The 15,536-nt window shown below is 36.8% G+C and overlaps 1 protein-coding gene across 4 annotated transcripts in view; it reads left to right on the top strand.

The window, feature by feature from the left end:
• The window catches only part of LOC138106382 (islet cell autoantigen 1-like), a 68,802-nt gene that overhangs the window by 12,297 nt on the left and 40,969 nt on the right, over window positions 1-15,536 (top strand). For all 4 annotated transcript variants that reach the window (XM_069006908.1, XM_069006907.1, XM_069006905.1 and 1 more), the window contains exons 4-7: window positions 2,552-2,723; window positions 4,572-4,644; window positions 6,377-6,500; window positions 8,657-8,855. In XM_069006908.1, coding sequence (XP_068863009.1) covers window positions 2,552-2,723; window positions 4,572-4,644; window positions 6,377-6,500; window positions 8,657-8,855 — 568 coding nt within the window. The remainder of the gene's footprint in view (window positions 1-2,551; window positions 2,724-4,571; window positions 4,645-6,376; window positions 6,501-8,656; window positions 8,856-15,536) is intronic.

Raw genomic sequence — 15,536 nt, 5'->3', positions numbered from 1 at the left:
GCACCAAAAGACCTTTATTTTAATTTTAATTCATAAATTAAACTCTTGGAACTAGTGTTTGTGTAGAATTAAATGGGTAAATATCTTTGCTTTTCAAGTTAGATGAAGAAGGTAAGAAATGCTGTGTATAAGTGCTTTTTTTAAATTATGTCCTTGCTCACTTCCAGTTCAATTTCCTACCATCTCTTTGGTGATTAAGGCACTGTCACCTAACTTGCTGATTAAAAGTAACTAAAGCAAGTAATATACCCCCATGAAAAAAATTTCCTTTTCAGGTTAAACTGTGTCACTAGTAACTGTGTAGGGTAGATGTGCTACCCTTTTGGGGAACATGTGTACCAATTGCTTGTTTTTTCAGAATGGCTGTATTACTTCACAGCAAATATATAGATATAGATACATATAATCAGAGGATCATAGAATGATTGAATGACCTGGATTGGAAGGGACCTTACAGGTGATCTGGTTCTAACCCCCCTGCCATGTGGAGGAACAAGTGTCTCAGTACATCACCTGATGTTAATGTTGGGTCTGAAGATCTCTTGGGGTAGCATCTCTGAGCAGTATGTGTGTTGTGAACAGAGCTAGGGGTCAATATCTCACTAATGAACCACAGTTTGTCACTCCACAGGTGGAAGGTATCTTTTCAAAATAAACTCGACCTATTTAAGTTTCATGGAGTACTCAATATAGCAATTTTTAGCAACCACGTACTTCTAAAAAGTACTGCAGCTTTTTATATATGGACATAGGGAAGATGCATGTACTTCTGTACAAATTAATAATGGAATAACACTTCCTGAAAGACACCAAGGTGTCAGAGACTGAAATATTACAGTTTATGACTTAAACATTTTCTTAAAGGACTTCTAAAACTGTATTACAAAAGCTGCAGAGAAGATTACTGCACCCTGAATGGGGCCCTGACTGAGGCCTGACACTGCTCGCTGATGAAGATAAGATAAAGTGACAGCTCAGGGCTGGGGACATTCACGGAGCACAAGCTTAATGCCTCCATAGTCGAGACCACAGCCCCAGGGCTATCAGCTGCCAGGGTGGCACAGACCCTTGTGCCAAAGGGTGGAGGGAGGAGAGGCTTTGGGTATCTTGAAAATGCTTGTGGTCAGAGGGGCAGTGGCTGCCCATCCTCCACTGTGCAGAGGAGCCCAGCTGAGGGGTCCTCATGGCAGGGGGGTGGGGCTTATCCACAGCAGAAGGGGGTGACATGGCCCATCACAGGGGCCCCCCTCAAAGGGGTCTGCAGACCCTGCACCAGAGCACCAGAGATGATGCAACAAACCCTCAGTGTTGCAAGGGACAGTGTCAAGCTGGCCCCTGCAAGATGAGACACATGGGCATTCCTACCTGGCCCAAAGTGAGTATTAATCCACGGGATTCTGTACTCTTTGGCATCTGGTCTGGTGGCGTGGCTGTGGTGGTGACAGGGGACCCTCACCACCAGAAGAATAGGTGGAGGGGAGCAATGAGATGTTGTTGGGACCCTTGGATGGGTGATATGCTTCCACCTAATCCCTGTCACCTCTCCCTGTCCCCCCAACCCCCCATGCACACTTCTTTCTCTATTTCCCTTCCCTTCCCTTCCCTTCCCTTCCCTTCCCTTCCCTTCCCTTCCCTTCCCTTCCCTTCCCTTCCCTTCCCCTCTCTACTATTAAATAAAATACATCCATTTTTTGGCATCAACATTTAATCTCATTTGGTTTTAATCTCATTTCTGGGAATATTTTGAACCTTCTAAGCTCTTTCCAGTTTATGCACAGAGACTTAGCTTTCTTTGCTTTTATGGGTTTAAACCAGATCTTAACACAAGATTTCATTGTAAAGCTGTATTTTCTATTCAACTGTGTTGGTATGGTTTAAATATTGTGGAGTATGGAATTTATATATTGCACTTTTTATTAGGTCTGCTTCAGGAATGCAGAATTATTTGTCAGGGAAAACTAATCCTTTAAAGAAGTTACATACCCTACATACCTGCAGTTGTCATGTAGTCAATTGTATAAAGAGACATGTGAGATATCAGTCTTTTACATGGCATGCTCAAAAGAGATGAGTGTTCTTCTAATGCTTTTTTTATTCAATTACAAAAAAAGGAGGGCAAGAAGTAGTCTAATCCTATTCATAAAATGAGATTCGTGAAATCCCAACAGTGCTGAAATGTCATGAAAATTGCTACCTGCTTAAACTCTGCTAGTTCGCTTGAAACTCTCCTATTAATTATACAAAATAAAAAGTGAATTCCATGGGCTATAAATAATTTCATAATGCATTGGGAAGAATTCTTTGCAGCTGTTTATTAGGCAGTACTGCATGGTTAAGACATTCAAATTGAAGTCAGTGTATTTTTCAGAGTAGGGTGGGAAATATAGTACTAATTTAATTGCTTTTTTATTCATGCACAATGAGGAACCTCATGTTAGAATATATGGCATGCAAATGCAATATTCTTAATGGAAATGTATTAATTGAGTGTGTTAGACTTATTTTTAAAGCATCCAATTGAAGTTTTTAATTTTGTTTGTTAATATTCTAGCAACTATCCAAGAGAATTTTATGATCAATATGCTCAAAGCCAAGAAAAATCTGTGGTCAATAAAATGCAACAGAAATACTGGAAAACAAAACAAACCCTTATAAAAGTTACAGGAAAAAAGGAAGATGAACATGTTGTGGCTTCAGATGCAGATCTGGATGCAAAACTAGAGGTTTGTAATGTTTACATAATGGGTGTTCTCTCTTTGTCAATTTTTAAGGTGTTTTCCTTTCCATGTAATATCTCTTCCAAATTCTGACAGAAGTACCTATGTAAATTCAGGGAATGTGTTGGAATTTTGTAACACAAAACCCCATGTCCCTCTAACTTTATTTGGAACTTAACATATTTCATATTTATTTTAATGTTTTAGGGACAGATTTTCTCCTTTTGTTAGTGGGGGGATCAGGAGATCATCTTTATCCTTTGCCTATGTCAGTTTAAGGTAGTTGAGGTTTTGTTTTTAATAGTATATATTTTATAGAGTGTACAAATGACATTCTTTATACAAGTGTAAAATACCACATATACCAGAAAAACATGCAATATGCCAAGGAGCAAGGTGCACAGTGCACTCTGCTGTGGAGGTTTCGAGCAGATTAGTGGGTTCTGACATGGCCAAAGAAGCTTCTGAAAGTCTGTAAAATAAAACCAAGAGAAGGAATCTGCTGTGTGACAAATACAGTCCTACTGTCAGTATCCTCAACCCCACTGAGGAAAAAAAAAATAGTTAAAGGTTCTACAAATTGAAGACCTCAAATGTCTTTGAGACAAAGCAAAAAATTGAGGATGTACTACAGAAGTGTAATAACCCAGTTAATGTGCATGTAAGTTTTGTTTGTGTTGTTTTCTTATGTGAGGGTAAATGTTTTGCCTTACTGGCTTTCTTGCAGTTTCTTAAAAACAATATTGACTTAGGATTCTCAGTTTATTTAGGTTTTAGCTGAAATACAGGAAGCTGTATTACAACGAACACAAGAACAGTGATACTTTATCACCTATGTAGTCTTCACAGTGGGTTATAAATCAAGAGTATTCATGTAAAACAAGCTGGAAGTATGGAACAGTATTTTTAAATAAATACCTGAGTTTTTACCATGTCTACTGTGTTGCAGAGTCATCAGGAAGGATGCTTTGTTAGCTCAGGTGAGATAGGAAATAGGGAAACCTGTGTTCGTACCAGTGAAATAAGCATGTTTTGGACAACTCCTCACCTGCAAGTCATACTCCGTGTTTAAAAGACAAGATCTGTGAACATTTGCAGTCAAGCAGCACTGAAAGAAGGCACTTACTGTGCCAGTGGTCCATTTTACTTCTAGCTGTCTAATGCCTGATATGGTAGAGTTTAGGTTTAAGTTGCAGGCTGGAGGTTGTAGATGGCCAGACAGAAAGAGTAGTAATTTTTCTATTGCCTAGAAACAATCATCAAATGTAGTTGTGACTGACTTTTTTCTTTTACCTCTGCTTCCTTTGGAAGCTGCTGCTTTAGAAATTTGCTTATGCCAATAAAACTTTGTTTAAATCAACAGCTTTCTGTGTTGGCTGTACCTATGCAAGTTTGTTCCACTAGACTTCACAGTGTCTATGAAAAATTCAGTATGCTTATTTCCACACATGAGAATGATTGGTTGATAGATATTTTGATAAATCTGCTCTACCGTGAGGTTTTTAGAAACAGATTTGTACATCTTCATGTCTATACAAAGATATTACCTAAAAACCCTCCCCAACAGAAGTAGTTTGGTTAACTATCAACTGTTTATTATAGATCTGTTTCCAAAGTTATTTTTTCTTTATTTTCTTTCTGTAAATTTATGGTTGATCAGTCTGTAGTTTCAGTGAATGACTTAATTGAAATAAGAGCACCATTGATAAGAAAAATACTAGAAATATTGCTCATTGTTCAAGAAGAGAATAATGATCTCTAATAATTTCTACAAAAAATTCTTTCTTATATTTTATTCCTCAGTGTTTCTTGCATACACTTGACAAACTTTTGTGTATTTTGTTTATATATCAGCTGTTCCACTCTATTCAGAGAACATGTATGGAGTTGCTGAAAGCAATTGAACTGTATCAAAAAAGGATTTGTTGTAAGTATGCTCAAACACAGTAGTTAAAATGATAAGAAGGTCTGCATTATGGAATCATTTAACAAGTGAAAAGGTAAAAATGAAAGTGGGGAATTAGTAATTTCATACTATTCAAATGTAAAGATAATGTTCCTTACAGGCAGCTGAATGCAGATTTGCTTATTTTTTTGAAGATTTCCCAGTTCTGAAGTTTTATATGTTGATATAATGCAGTGATAGCAATAATGGCTGGAGAAAGCATTCTTTAACTTCTTTAGTTTTTTTTTCCCCTTACTTGGTTGGCTTTTGTAAATTCAGAAATACGTTGTCTAGAAATCATAACTCCTTTCTAAACTGTTTTAGTGTTTTGTCTTTTTTGTTAATCAGGATTGCTGATGAAGAATTTTTGGCTTACTACTGTTTTATAATTAAGTAATGCACGCTATTATTGTGAATTTGATAATGCTGACTTGATTGTAACAAGCGTTCAGTAATTAGTGACAGTCATTAGTTAGAGATGAGGGGGACCGAATTTGGGAAGTTTCAAACAGCAAGTTGTATTAAATGTCCTCTAAAGGTTCTCTGCAGTCACTATTATTTGATTTCTGGCCTGAAGAAGAGACTCCAGCTCTGAAGTCATCTTCCAATTTACTGTCTTTTGTTGAATGTTACCCATATTTTGTTAAGCCTTTCATTTTTCTTTATCCAAAGAAAGTCAGAGAGAATGTTTCAGAATCAGGAGGTAAAATGAAATACAGAATAGTAGTGTATAGAGTTCAAGAAGTAGCAGGTGAAATCTGTGATGCAAAGATTTGCATCAGATGCAGATGCGCATCTTCTACCAAAGTCTGCTGAGTCTGCATTGGAGTTGACTGTCAACATTTTGAAAAATGCCAAGAGGATTCAAGAGATGTTCTTTCGTTGGTTTAGGCCATTCTCCCTCTCGATAGTGGGTTGAAATTGGTACTATAGGAGATAGCCACTTTAGAAGACAAAGAGATAAGGGCATCATGAAATGTTTTTGTAAGGTTCTTCTAGATCTAGGGTCCCAGTTTAGAAGTATTCAACAAATCAGTGTAAAATCACTTCATCTTCTTTTTTAAAAAATGATCAGTTACTTTGAGGTAGATGTATTTCACATAGTTGAAATACATTGTTTGAATTGTATAGAATGGTAAAGTTGCCAAGTAATCTTGCCAAGTAATTTGAAAGTAAATGTTCTTTAAAATGAAGTACTGTATTTTTCATGTGAAATTTTATGTAGTCAAGCATGAAAAATGGTGAACAAGAAAAAAGCAAGTGAATGAATTTTGGTTAGTACAACTTGGAATTAGCTTCAATAAAAGTATGCTGCCAAAGATAGCTGAGGCAGTCCAAGTGGTAAAAAAGAATTAAAAACCAGCCTACCAAACCAGACATCCCAAAAAACCCAACACTGAAAGATACTGCAATCAAGACAGCCGTTTTTGTAATATAACCAACCTATATTTTTTTTTTTTAAGAAAGAAATAGCACATTTTTCCTGTTCTCTTTTGGTGCTGATGGAATTTTGTGATTCTTGTTAAGTGTATCAGCAAATGTCTCAAATGAACCAGATCTTCTATTTACTAAATGCGGGAATGCTGTGAAATTATTTATTTTTGCTTTGCTGCTTGGACTTCGAGTGACTTAAGCTGTTTGATGTTAGGCCAGTTTTAAAGCTGTTAGGAGACAATTAAATAACATATTTGACAACTCATTTATTTTTTGTTAGTTCTGTCTCAGGAAGAAAATGAATTGGGAAAATTTCTTCGATCACAGGGTTCTCAGGATAAAACAAGAGCAGGAAAAATGATGCAAGCTACAGGAAAGGCCCTCTGCTTTTCTTCTCAGCAAAGGTACATTGCTGTCTGATTTACAAAGTACTTGTGATAGTGGTAGTTGATTCACCATTGGCATAATTCATTTGTCCATTTGAAATATTTCAGGAACCAATTGATAGGAGAATTATTGACAGAATCTTCTGTAGCATTGGCAATATTAGTGGCTTCTTGAATTTTGCCTGATACTGCTTTTTGTCAGACCTGCTGTGTCTGTATCTCAGATCCCCTGCCTGTGCCTGTTCAGCTCAGTAGTTCTAAAGCTGTACTGGAGCATCTCCATGGCCTCTCCAGCAGTAGGGTTGTAAAGGAGCTGATGTCAGGTCCCTCTCCTGCTTGGTGGCAGTTGTTACTCTGCAGAGAAATGCCACAGCAGGCTCACTGTGGAGGTATCTGGGTCCTGCAAGGGAGGAAATGAGTAAGGGAATACTTTTTTCTGAGCCATTGAGTCTCATACCTTGACTAGACAGAGGAGAAAGGAGAAGTGTGAATGCCATCTCCTGTTTGAACTTTACACTAAAGTCCCTCTAAGAGAAGATCCTAGATCTCTACAGAGCTCATGCAGCTTGTGTAGGAGCTAGTAAAAGGTAAGGAATCCAGGGGGACATGCTTACTAACACCTGCTGTTAACCAGAGCCCTTGATGTCTCACTCACCCAGTGTTTGCTCTAGGAGTTTAAAAGTAGGAGTACCTGATAGCATTATAAGTATTGTGATGCTCTTTTTAACAGCATTAGGACTATGAAAACATGAAGTTCACTATCACTGACAAAACAAAGTTCTATTCCATTACATTTTATGGGTTTGGGGGGGGGGGAGTATGCTTTTAACTGCTGTGATATTTTCTGGCTTTAGCTTAACAATGCAGTTGTTTGGCTCAAAATAAAGCACAGCATACAGAGCACTGAGAATTTCCTATGTTTACTTTGGGCTAGAGTTTGGTCATTAGCACCTCCAGTAACAGCCATGACTGGGATCTTTAGGACACATGTAAAACACGTTTGAGCAAAAGTGCTGATGACTTGCTTCTTTATGAAGCTTAACTGTTAATAGAAATTTCAGTGCATATCTACATAAACTAAATTTTCTTTTGGATATCCAGGTAAGAATCTGTGGAATGAGAAAAAATGTAGTGGAAAAGAACAAGTCACAATAAATTCACATATTATTATAGCTCTTGCTCAATGCATTTTTAAGGCATCTTTTACAATAAGTTCACATAAAAATAAAACCATTTGTGTTTCTTCTCTTGAGCTATCCTCAAACTCTTGTTGAAGTTGGGACTGCTTTTATTTATGTTTCATGCTCATAGCTAGCTCCATAGCTGGAGATCAAGAAGACCTTTCTTGGGTTACTGGAGCTGAAATTAGGAATTCTCTTATGCCAAGGGACTTCCTACCACATTAAACTAACTGTGCTGGTGTGGAACTGATTGAACCCTCCAGTGAGGTGCTGCTAGAAACCAGGAGGAAAGCAGAAGCAGCAGGAGGAAGCAAAGCAAAAGGAGTAATCCTGTCTAGTTTTGAGATCCCATTAGTAGCTTAAGTGATGGCATAGTGAGGACGACAGTGTCCCCTGCTGCCTTTCCAAAGTGTGGTTGCCAGAAGAAGCATCTAGGAAAACATCTAAATCCTTTCAAAAGGTAAATGTCCTTCAAAGGAATTGTTGCAATTCCGAAAAAAAAAAAAAAAAAAAAAAAAAAAAAAAAGGGAAAAAACTCAGATATCTGGAAGATGACTTCCACTTAATGGAAGTGCTTTTTGTGATGTTTAGCATAACAATCCTGATACATCTGTGATAGTTTTCCAGTAATAAATACCTTGGGTATATTTTTATAGTTGTTAAATGAAACTTGTGAAGAGGAATGGTAATAACATACAAGTGGCTTGTCAGAATAAAATACGTAGGTTCAGTAGAAGAGGTTTCTTTTCCACTCATGTGTAATTGAAAAGTCGCTATTTGAACAGAACAGTTGCAAACACAATATTCATGCAAAATTACTCTGTTTCATGTGTACCTCCAACCATGTTGAAAAATTGTCTGGACATACACTATCACTTAAGTGAACTGTGTTGGCTGTGTGTGTTTTTTTGAGTGCTAGTGAACTGTCAGGAGTTGGATATATGTTTAACATATTCCTCTCCTTCTTCTCTTTCCCTCGTGCCTTCCCCCCAGATTAGCACTCCGTACTCCTCTCAGTAGATTATATCAAGAAGTGGAGACTTTCAGATACAGGGCCATCTCAGACACGTGGCTGACAGTGAACAGAATGGAACAGTATCGGACTGAATACAGAGGAGCTCTACTCTGGATGAAAGATGTGTCTCAAGAGCTGGATCCAGATCTTTATAAGCAGATGGAAAAGTTCAGGAAGGTATGAAGTTTCCTCTAGTTTTCTAGAAGGGGTTGCCTAATGAATGACAATGAAGCATGGGTTTGATTCTTCCAAGGAGGGCATAACTGAGAAGCAGTAGGGATGCCATTTATCCTAACTAATCTGTTCTGTGTGGGCTGTAAGGAAAGGCATTTTTTAGTAGTATATTCAACTTCAGCATACATTTTTATAATTTAGATAATACCTATTTTTGAAGAAGATTGTCTAATTTTGAATACTTAGTGGTGGTGCCTGAATGACTAATGGAAGAAGATGTCTGCTGTCAGAGGGGGAAGGGAACATTGATTTTTACAACTAAAAAAAGAATAACAGAAGTGCCCTACTATCTGTTGCTAAGTTTTGAGGGAAGTTAAAGACCAACATTTGCAAAATTCGCTATTGTTGGATTTTGGGGAGGAGTTGCAAATCTGGAATTTATTTTTAGGTTCCTTATGCAGTTTTGCTAAACACTAAAACTGCTAAGGAGGTACTCTGCATAAATAATCTTGGTTCAGTGTCACTCAAGTTTGCTAAACTCCTCCCCTCCCAAAAGACTTGCAAAATCACAAGTCCTAAGTGGTAGTCTGCAGTTTTCCCACCAGATGAGAGTATAGCATTTATTTGGGCTGATCCTGTGACAGTTCAGGAATGCTCATGAGACCTTCATATTTTCCATTGAGACCCTAGAGTAGAGTTTGTTAAAAGCCTGTAATGTTCACAGTTGGCTGTTCATACATGCTGGCTATAAGACTTAGGATCATAGGTATAACCTAGTGGCACATGCTTTGAGTAAAGGCAGTAAAAAAATTTACAGAAATTGTGTCATAATTGCAAGCAGGGGTCTAATAACAGAAATTGTATTAAAGTGTACATGTATATATGCATATGGCTTAGAGATGGGTAATGTATAAAAGAGAAAACCCTGTTGATTGATGGCTTAAGCAGTCTGTAACTGAAAGGGTTGGAAGATAAAAGATATATAATTGGGGATGTTAAAAGCTTGAATAAACTATCCTAAAGGAAAGGACTGGCATGCATCTAACTATGCCATTTTTTGTAAACCAAAGTGGTGGCAATAGTAATTAAGAAAGGGATGGAACAAATAGTACCCCAGCTGGTCGTCTCATCTTTACTTAATGCCTCAGTACAGGGTATTCCTGTAAGTCTTGTGGCACCAGACATATATTTTATTATGCCCTATGGCAAATGTTTGTAATGGCAAGTTCTTGCAGGTAAAATAATTGGTATGGTCTTGGCCTCAGCTGATGGCTTATGTATAATATTTGATTTATTAGGAAAACACTTAAAAATGGAATGTTAGAATGAATAAAGCAATACTGGTAATGGTCATAGAAGACTGATTTATAGCTTTCTTGCAAAACAAATGCTATGGAAAGCATAAATTACATAAATGGAAAAGTAATTAAAATAACGTGTTTTGTACAGTGAGCTGCTGTAGGTAAAAACTTAGATGTGAAATTTCAGCCATCTTGGGTTGCTGTGCTTCAAGGTCAGCAAAAAAAAAGTTGTTTGGGGTTTTTTTTTAAGTTCTTACAAAATTTAGTAGCAAAAATGTAGAAATACTAAGTATTTTAAATATTTCTAGGCCTGAAATAAGTTACATTCTAACTTATATAAACTTATCTAAAAAAATAAAAGTAGATTCTAAAATTCTGTAGCATGACCTCAAATAGTTAAAAAAAACAAACTTGAAAGTCTTTTGAACATTTCTCCAACTGGCTGTCAACTGAAAACCTTTCAGTTCACATTGTAATGCAGAGAACAAAAAGCTCTACTTTTTGTAGCCAACAAAGTAAAGAAATGCCCCTGGTATCCACTTCCCTACATATCCCATCTGTGCAACAGGCATATCAAACTAGTCTTTGAAGATTTAATACTTGAAGAAAGTACACTTTTCCTTTTTGAATCTGGAAAAAAAATACTGAAATAAAATCCTCGAGCATAATGTTCCTAGATAGCTGTTGCTGAGCAAGATCTAAGTTTTTTTTAGTGCATTACAAAAATTAGTGGTGGATACTGTAGTCCTAAATAATTAAAGTAGACAAGTTTTTATTGTCTTTTTTTTTTCTATTTTTGCTTGCAGATCTTAATTGTGCCATAGTGTGGCAGTGTAATGCTGAGGTTTTAGGACTTATTTTGGTTCTGTAACAACAATTTAAGAAGTCGTGCTAGTTTTGTGTTGAGAAAGATGTTATAATTATTTGTGTAAGGTTTTTGATTCTTAAATATGCCATTGCCAGAGAGAAGTGTTTTGAGCTGGAGCTGCATATTGAGTGATACACCACCAAGTAGTTATTGAAGCTGATCTCGTCAGAGCACTTGAAAGAAAGTTTTCTTTAGACTTCAGATTGTAAAAATCCAAATATTACTTTAGTAAACAGGGGTTTTTTTTCCAAGTAAACAGTGCTGGTTTAACAATCTTTAATGCACCTAGTGCATCAGCAGTATTTATATCATTTAGTTAAAGGACTGTTTTTCAAGTCTGTAGCCTTTTATAATGTAATCCTTAATGTATCATTATGTATACAGATATGGTACTTGTTTTTGGAGACCAAAGTTAAATCAATCCAGATGGGTTTTCATACCTTCCCTCAGAATAGCTCAGGCTAAAAGATCAATAGTTGAGTCAGTATTTTCAGAGCTGATAAAATCTGAGTTAAAACATTGACATTTTTGTAGCTCTCTTTCAAAACAATGAGGTACTTGAAAGAATTTTCTAATGCTGTTCTTAAGGCGTCAGTCTAAGTATGCAAGACCTAGCAACACTACCCCTTTCAGAGTGTCTCAGAACACTGCAGAGCAGCCTTTTTACATTGTTGTTTGAAGATATCTATGTAATTGTAGCTACTTGAGTCAAACTAAGGAAATAGGTATTTACTTTTCCCTGCAGAGTTCTACAAATGCTATGTAACTTCTTTTTTTTTTTCCTATTAGCAGTTTTTAGGAACAGTCCAGTGCTGTTCTGGTTACAGAGGTCTTCCATCTCAAGTTCAGAGTTTGAAGTGTTCCTTGAGAGCATCTAAACAGTGCTGTGATATTTAGAAGAATTTTAATGAGCTAATATCCGTTTACCAAATTCTCCACACTGATCACGTTTTTAAGGTTCTTAAATCTAGTCTCTTTTATCCGTCTGGAGACTGTACACTATAACATGAACTGTGCTGTGATGTTGTAAAAGTGTAGACCAAATGATCCCAGTGCTGGTGTCCTTCTTCCAGCTCTGAAAAGGTTAAGCTTTTCCATGCATTTTCTGAGCAGGAATGCCACAGTGTGTAGTGGTAAGCTATGATGCCAGGCAGCAGCCTTCCATGTGCCGCCCACAGGAGCACAGGAGGGACTGCTCTTTAATTCTACTTGCCTGTGCTATCTCAGATGCATATACAATTCAATATACACTTTCTCATCTTCTGTACATTTCAGTGCCATCCCTAACAAGTAAAAAGTGAGAGCTGAAAAAAATTGTCATGCTGACCTTTAGGCTAACTATAAGAAAATTACATCTGTGGCATGATAGGTTGTTTATCATGCTACACTGATAAAGCAGGTTAATGCTTTCTATATTTGTTTTTCGCTTCCATCGTTCTTGTACTCCTCTGCGTCCCCTTCATTCTGAGGCTTGAACCAAAGCTGGAATATCTTTGTAAATACCCAGTGGCTGTGCTGGGCTCCCTGTGACAGGCTGCACTGCATCTTAGTGCCCAGTCACCTTAGTCACCTGTTGCTTTGCATGCAGCTGTTGAGAAACTTGCAAGCTTGCAGCTGAGTTGTTTGGATACAGTTTATCTCCAGTTCTTTTTAGTTGTAGCCCTTTATATACTTGAAACAAAATAAATGCCCTTAAACAGCATTTAAAGATAAATCTGACAAGAGAAGAAGGAAAGTTCAACAAGAAGAACTCATAATGACATAACGATAACTTAAACTGTTGTTGTTATAAATGTACCAATATAGGGAGTAGCTGATCTGTGAAAGCTTTCCTTGCATATCTTTTATTTCTTAAAAGTTAGAACTTGTGTGGACAGCCGGGAAATAATGAAGATATGGGTAAATCTGTTAAATAAAAGGCCAGAAGGGAAACACTGAAGTATAAGTATTCATTGTAAAGGTTGCAGCAAGTATAGATAAGATACCTCTGCTGCAGCCTTTCAGGAAGACTCAGGACCTACATCTCTGTTCCCCTGCTGTCCCTTTGCCTGTTACACTGCCTGGCACGAGGGCATTTTAGCTTGTGTGATGATGAAGGTGCTGTACCATGTTATAGCACCATCTGCTACTCCCCTGTCCATCAGCTGCAAACACCCCAGCAAGCCTAAAGGCACTGTGGAAATGTGCTGGAGTATTGTTTTAATTTTTTTTAATTCTCTGTTACTTTTGAAAACTCTTGGAGAGTTGAGAAAATGCAAAAAGCCTAGGAAAGGAGAAAAAACAAATATGATGCTGATCTTTGAAATAAGAACAGACTTGGCAGTTGCCATCCTTGGAAAGTAAATTTTAGTTTCTGGTAAAAATAAAGTGAAAAGGAAATCTGTAGGCATTTAGAAGCTAGCAAACTGAAGAGCAAGTAAAAACACAGGTTTATAAATAACATTACATGTTGGGATTTTTTATATTTTTGCCTTTTTAGTCAAACTGTTCATTTAATGGAAAACAAATTGCAAATCTAGATTGTTGCATTTCCCTATGAGTGATTACTGGAAAAGCAAATTTAACTTTACTAGAAAAATAAGAGCTCTCAGGAGGTGAGAGTTGAGAATATTGGCCAAGGAACACTAAACAAAGTTTCAGAGGATCATAGAATTTAAAGATGGAAAGTAACTTAGAGATCAACTAAACTCTCTTTCTGCCAGGACAAAATTGTGCGTCTGTAATATATTTTCCAAGTGTTCTTCTATATCTAATAAATATAATTCATTTGAGGGTGACCCTCTTAGAAATTTGTGGTGGTGTTTGTTGGTCATGTTCTAGTTCAATTATTAAAAGCCAACCAAGAAAAAATGTGCTAATGCTATTTGCATCTGCAGATGACATTGAGCTGGAAAGTCTTTTGATTTTCCAAGCAGCAAAGTACACCAGCATCTTAAAGAAAAATGTCTTTGGCCATGGCAGTCACAATCGTGTAAATAATAGACTCTAAGTTGTCATAGTTACAAATAGCAGTGTAACTGATGGATGTTTAGAGCCAGCTAGGGTAGTCACTGTTGACCAACCTTAGGTTTTAAAAATTAACAAAAATAATTAAAAAAAAAAATTTCAAACAGTAGTCATCTCTGTTTCATTTTAGTTGATACTTCCCCAGTAAATTTCAACTTCATGTGAAAAACTTAAAGCACATTTATCTTGAGGTGATGATAATACAGGCCCCTGCATGTGAGAGGGCACATGTTGGTGTTTGTGCTCTGGAGGTGTCAGAAAGATCTGAGTTGCTTTAGTAGACCGTACACTGGATATGAGATGTATGGCACTGTAATGTGAAAAAAGAATGGTGGCTTTCGTAATACCTGTTAGGAATCTGAGATAGTAAAACCTATCACATTTATAGATATGACTTTTATCACTTTTGGTTCAAAATCTTAGTTTAAAAAAAAAGCCCCCACCCCTTCTCTTCACTGATTTGGATTCCTCCTTCTGCTCTCTAGGATAGGCGAGCTGTCTGCAAGGTAGCTGTGTGCCCTAAAATTAGTAAGATGGTGTCAAAATGCACTCTGAGATCCACATCTTAGTGTAGCAATGTGATAGCAGAGATAGAGATAACAGCCTGCTCTTACGATATGTTGATAAGCAACACCTGCACATATCACTTCTTGTGACATGCCTGTGCCATCAAGACTAGGTTTGGTTTCATTGTGGTAGGGCATAGCAGCTAGACTATGGGTTTTGAAGTCATTTTTTTGTTTTAGTATGGAAGTATATGGTGTTGGAAATGCTAAATTTCATGATTTACCTAGAAATCAGGGTAGCGAAAAACAAAGCACACTAAAAAGTGCTCTTCAATCAAAATTGTAGTTATTGCTTTGTCATTATTTTCTGTCCTTGAAAAAGCAGATGGAGTTCCAGTGCTGAGCATGTTTTCATTGAGGAGTTTCTGTTATAATATTCTTTCCAGGTTCTCCAGTCTTGTATTTAGTAACATTAAGTGGAAAAACCAAAACATTGCAAGATATTTCACATACAAAATGCTCAAGCACTTTAAGGCAGTTAGGAAAGATGAACCTCTTTTGAAAACATGACCTTTAGCAAAAATGTTCTTCACAGTAAAAGCATTTTATAGTCTTATAACTTTAAATTACCATTTCAAGTACCATTTGTAAGACTCAGAGTACATAATGATACAAAAATCAATTATTTTCTGAAGCCATTTCATGTATATTAAATATCACTGATGATTGTTACTGGGTTAAAAGCAAAGCAACAATGTGTGATGGAGATGCCCTTTTAAAAACATAAGAGTATGCCACTTAAAAATAGAAACAGACTTATTGAAACAGATTACATCATCTTTAGAGGTATTGCTTGTAGAATATGGTTGCTTCCAGACATTAATGCTTGCCCTTGAGAAATGGTTTATCATCTGTTCAGTTATTTTTAAGAAAGAGGAGTTTGAGGTGAGAGTCAGAAAAATGGCTGTAAAGTACAATAAAATTAAGTGCTAGACTACAGATA

Source organism: Aphelocoma coerulescens, chromosome 2, assembly GCF_041296385.1.
Source record: "Aphelocoma coerulescens isolate FSJ_1873_10779 chromosome 2, UR_Acoe_1.0, whole genome shotgun sequence".
NCBI classification, from domain to species: domain Eukaryota; kingdom Metazoa; phylum Chordata; class Aves; order Passeriformes; family Corvidae; genus Aphelocoma; species Aphelocoma coerulescens.
Note: the sequence above shows the minus strand (reverse complement) of the source record. Positions and strands in the feature narration are given on the sequence as shown.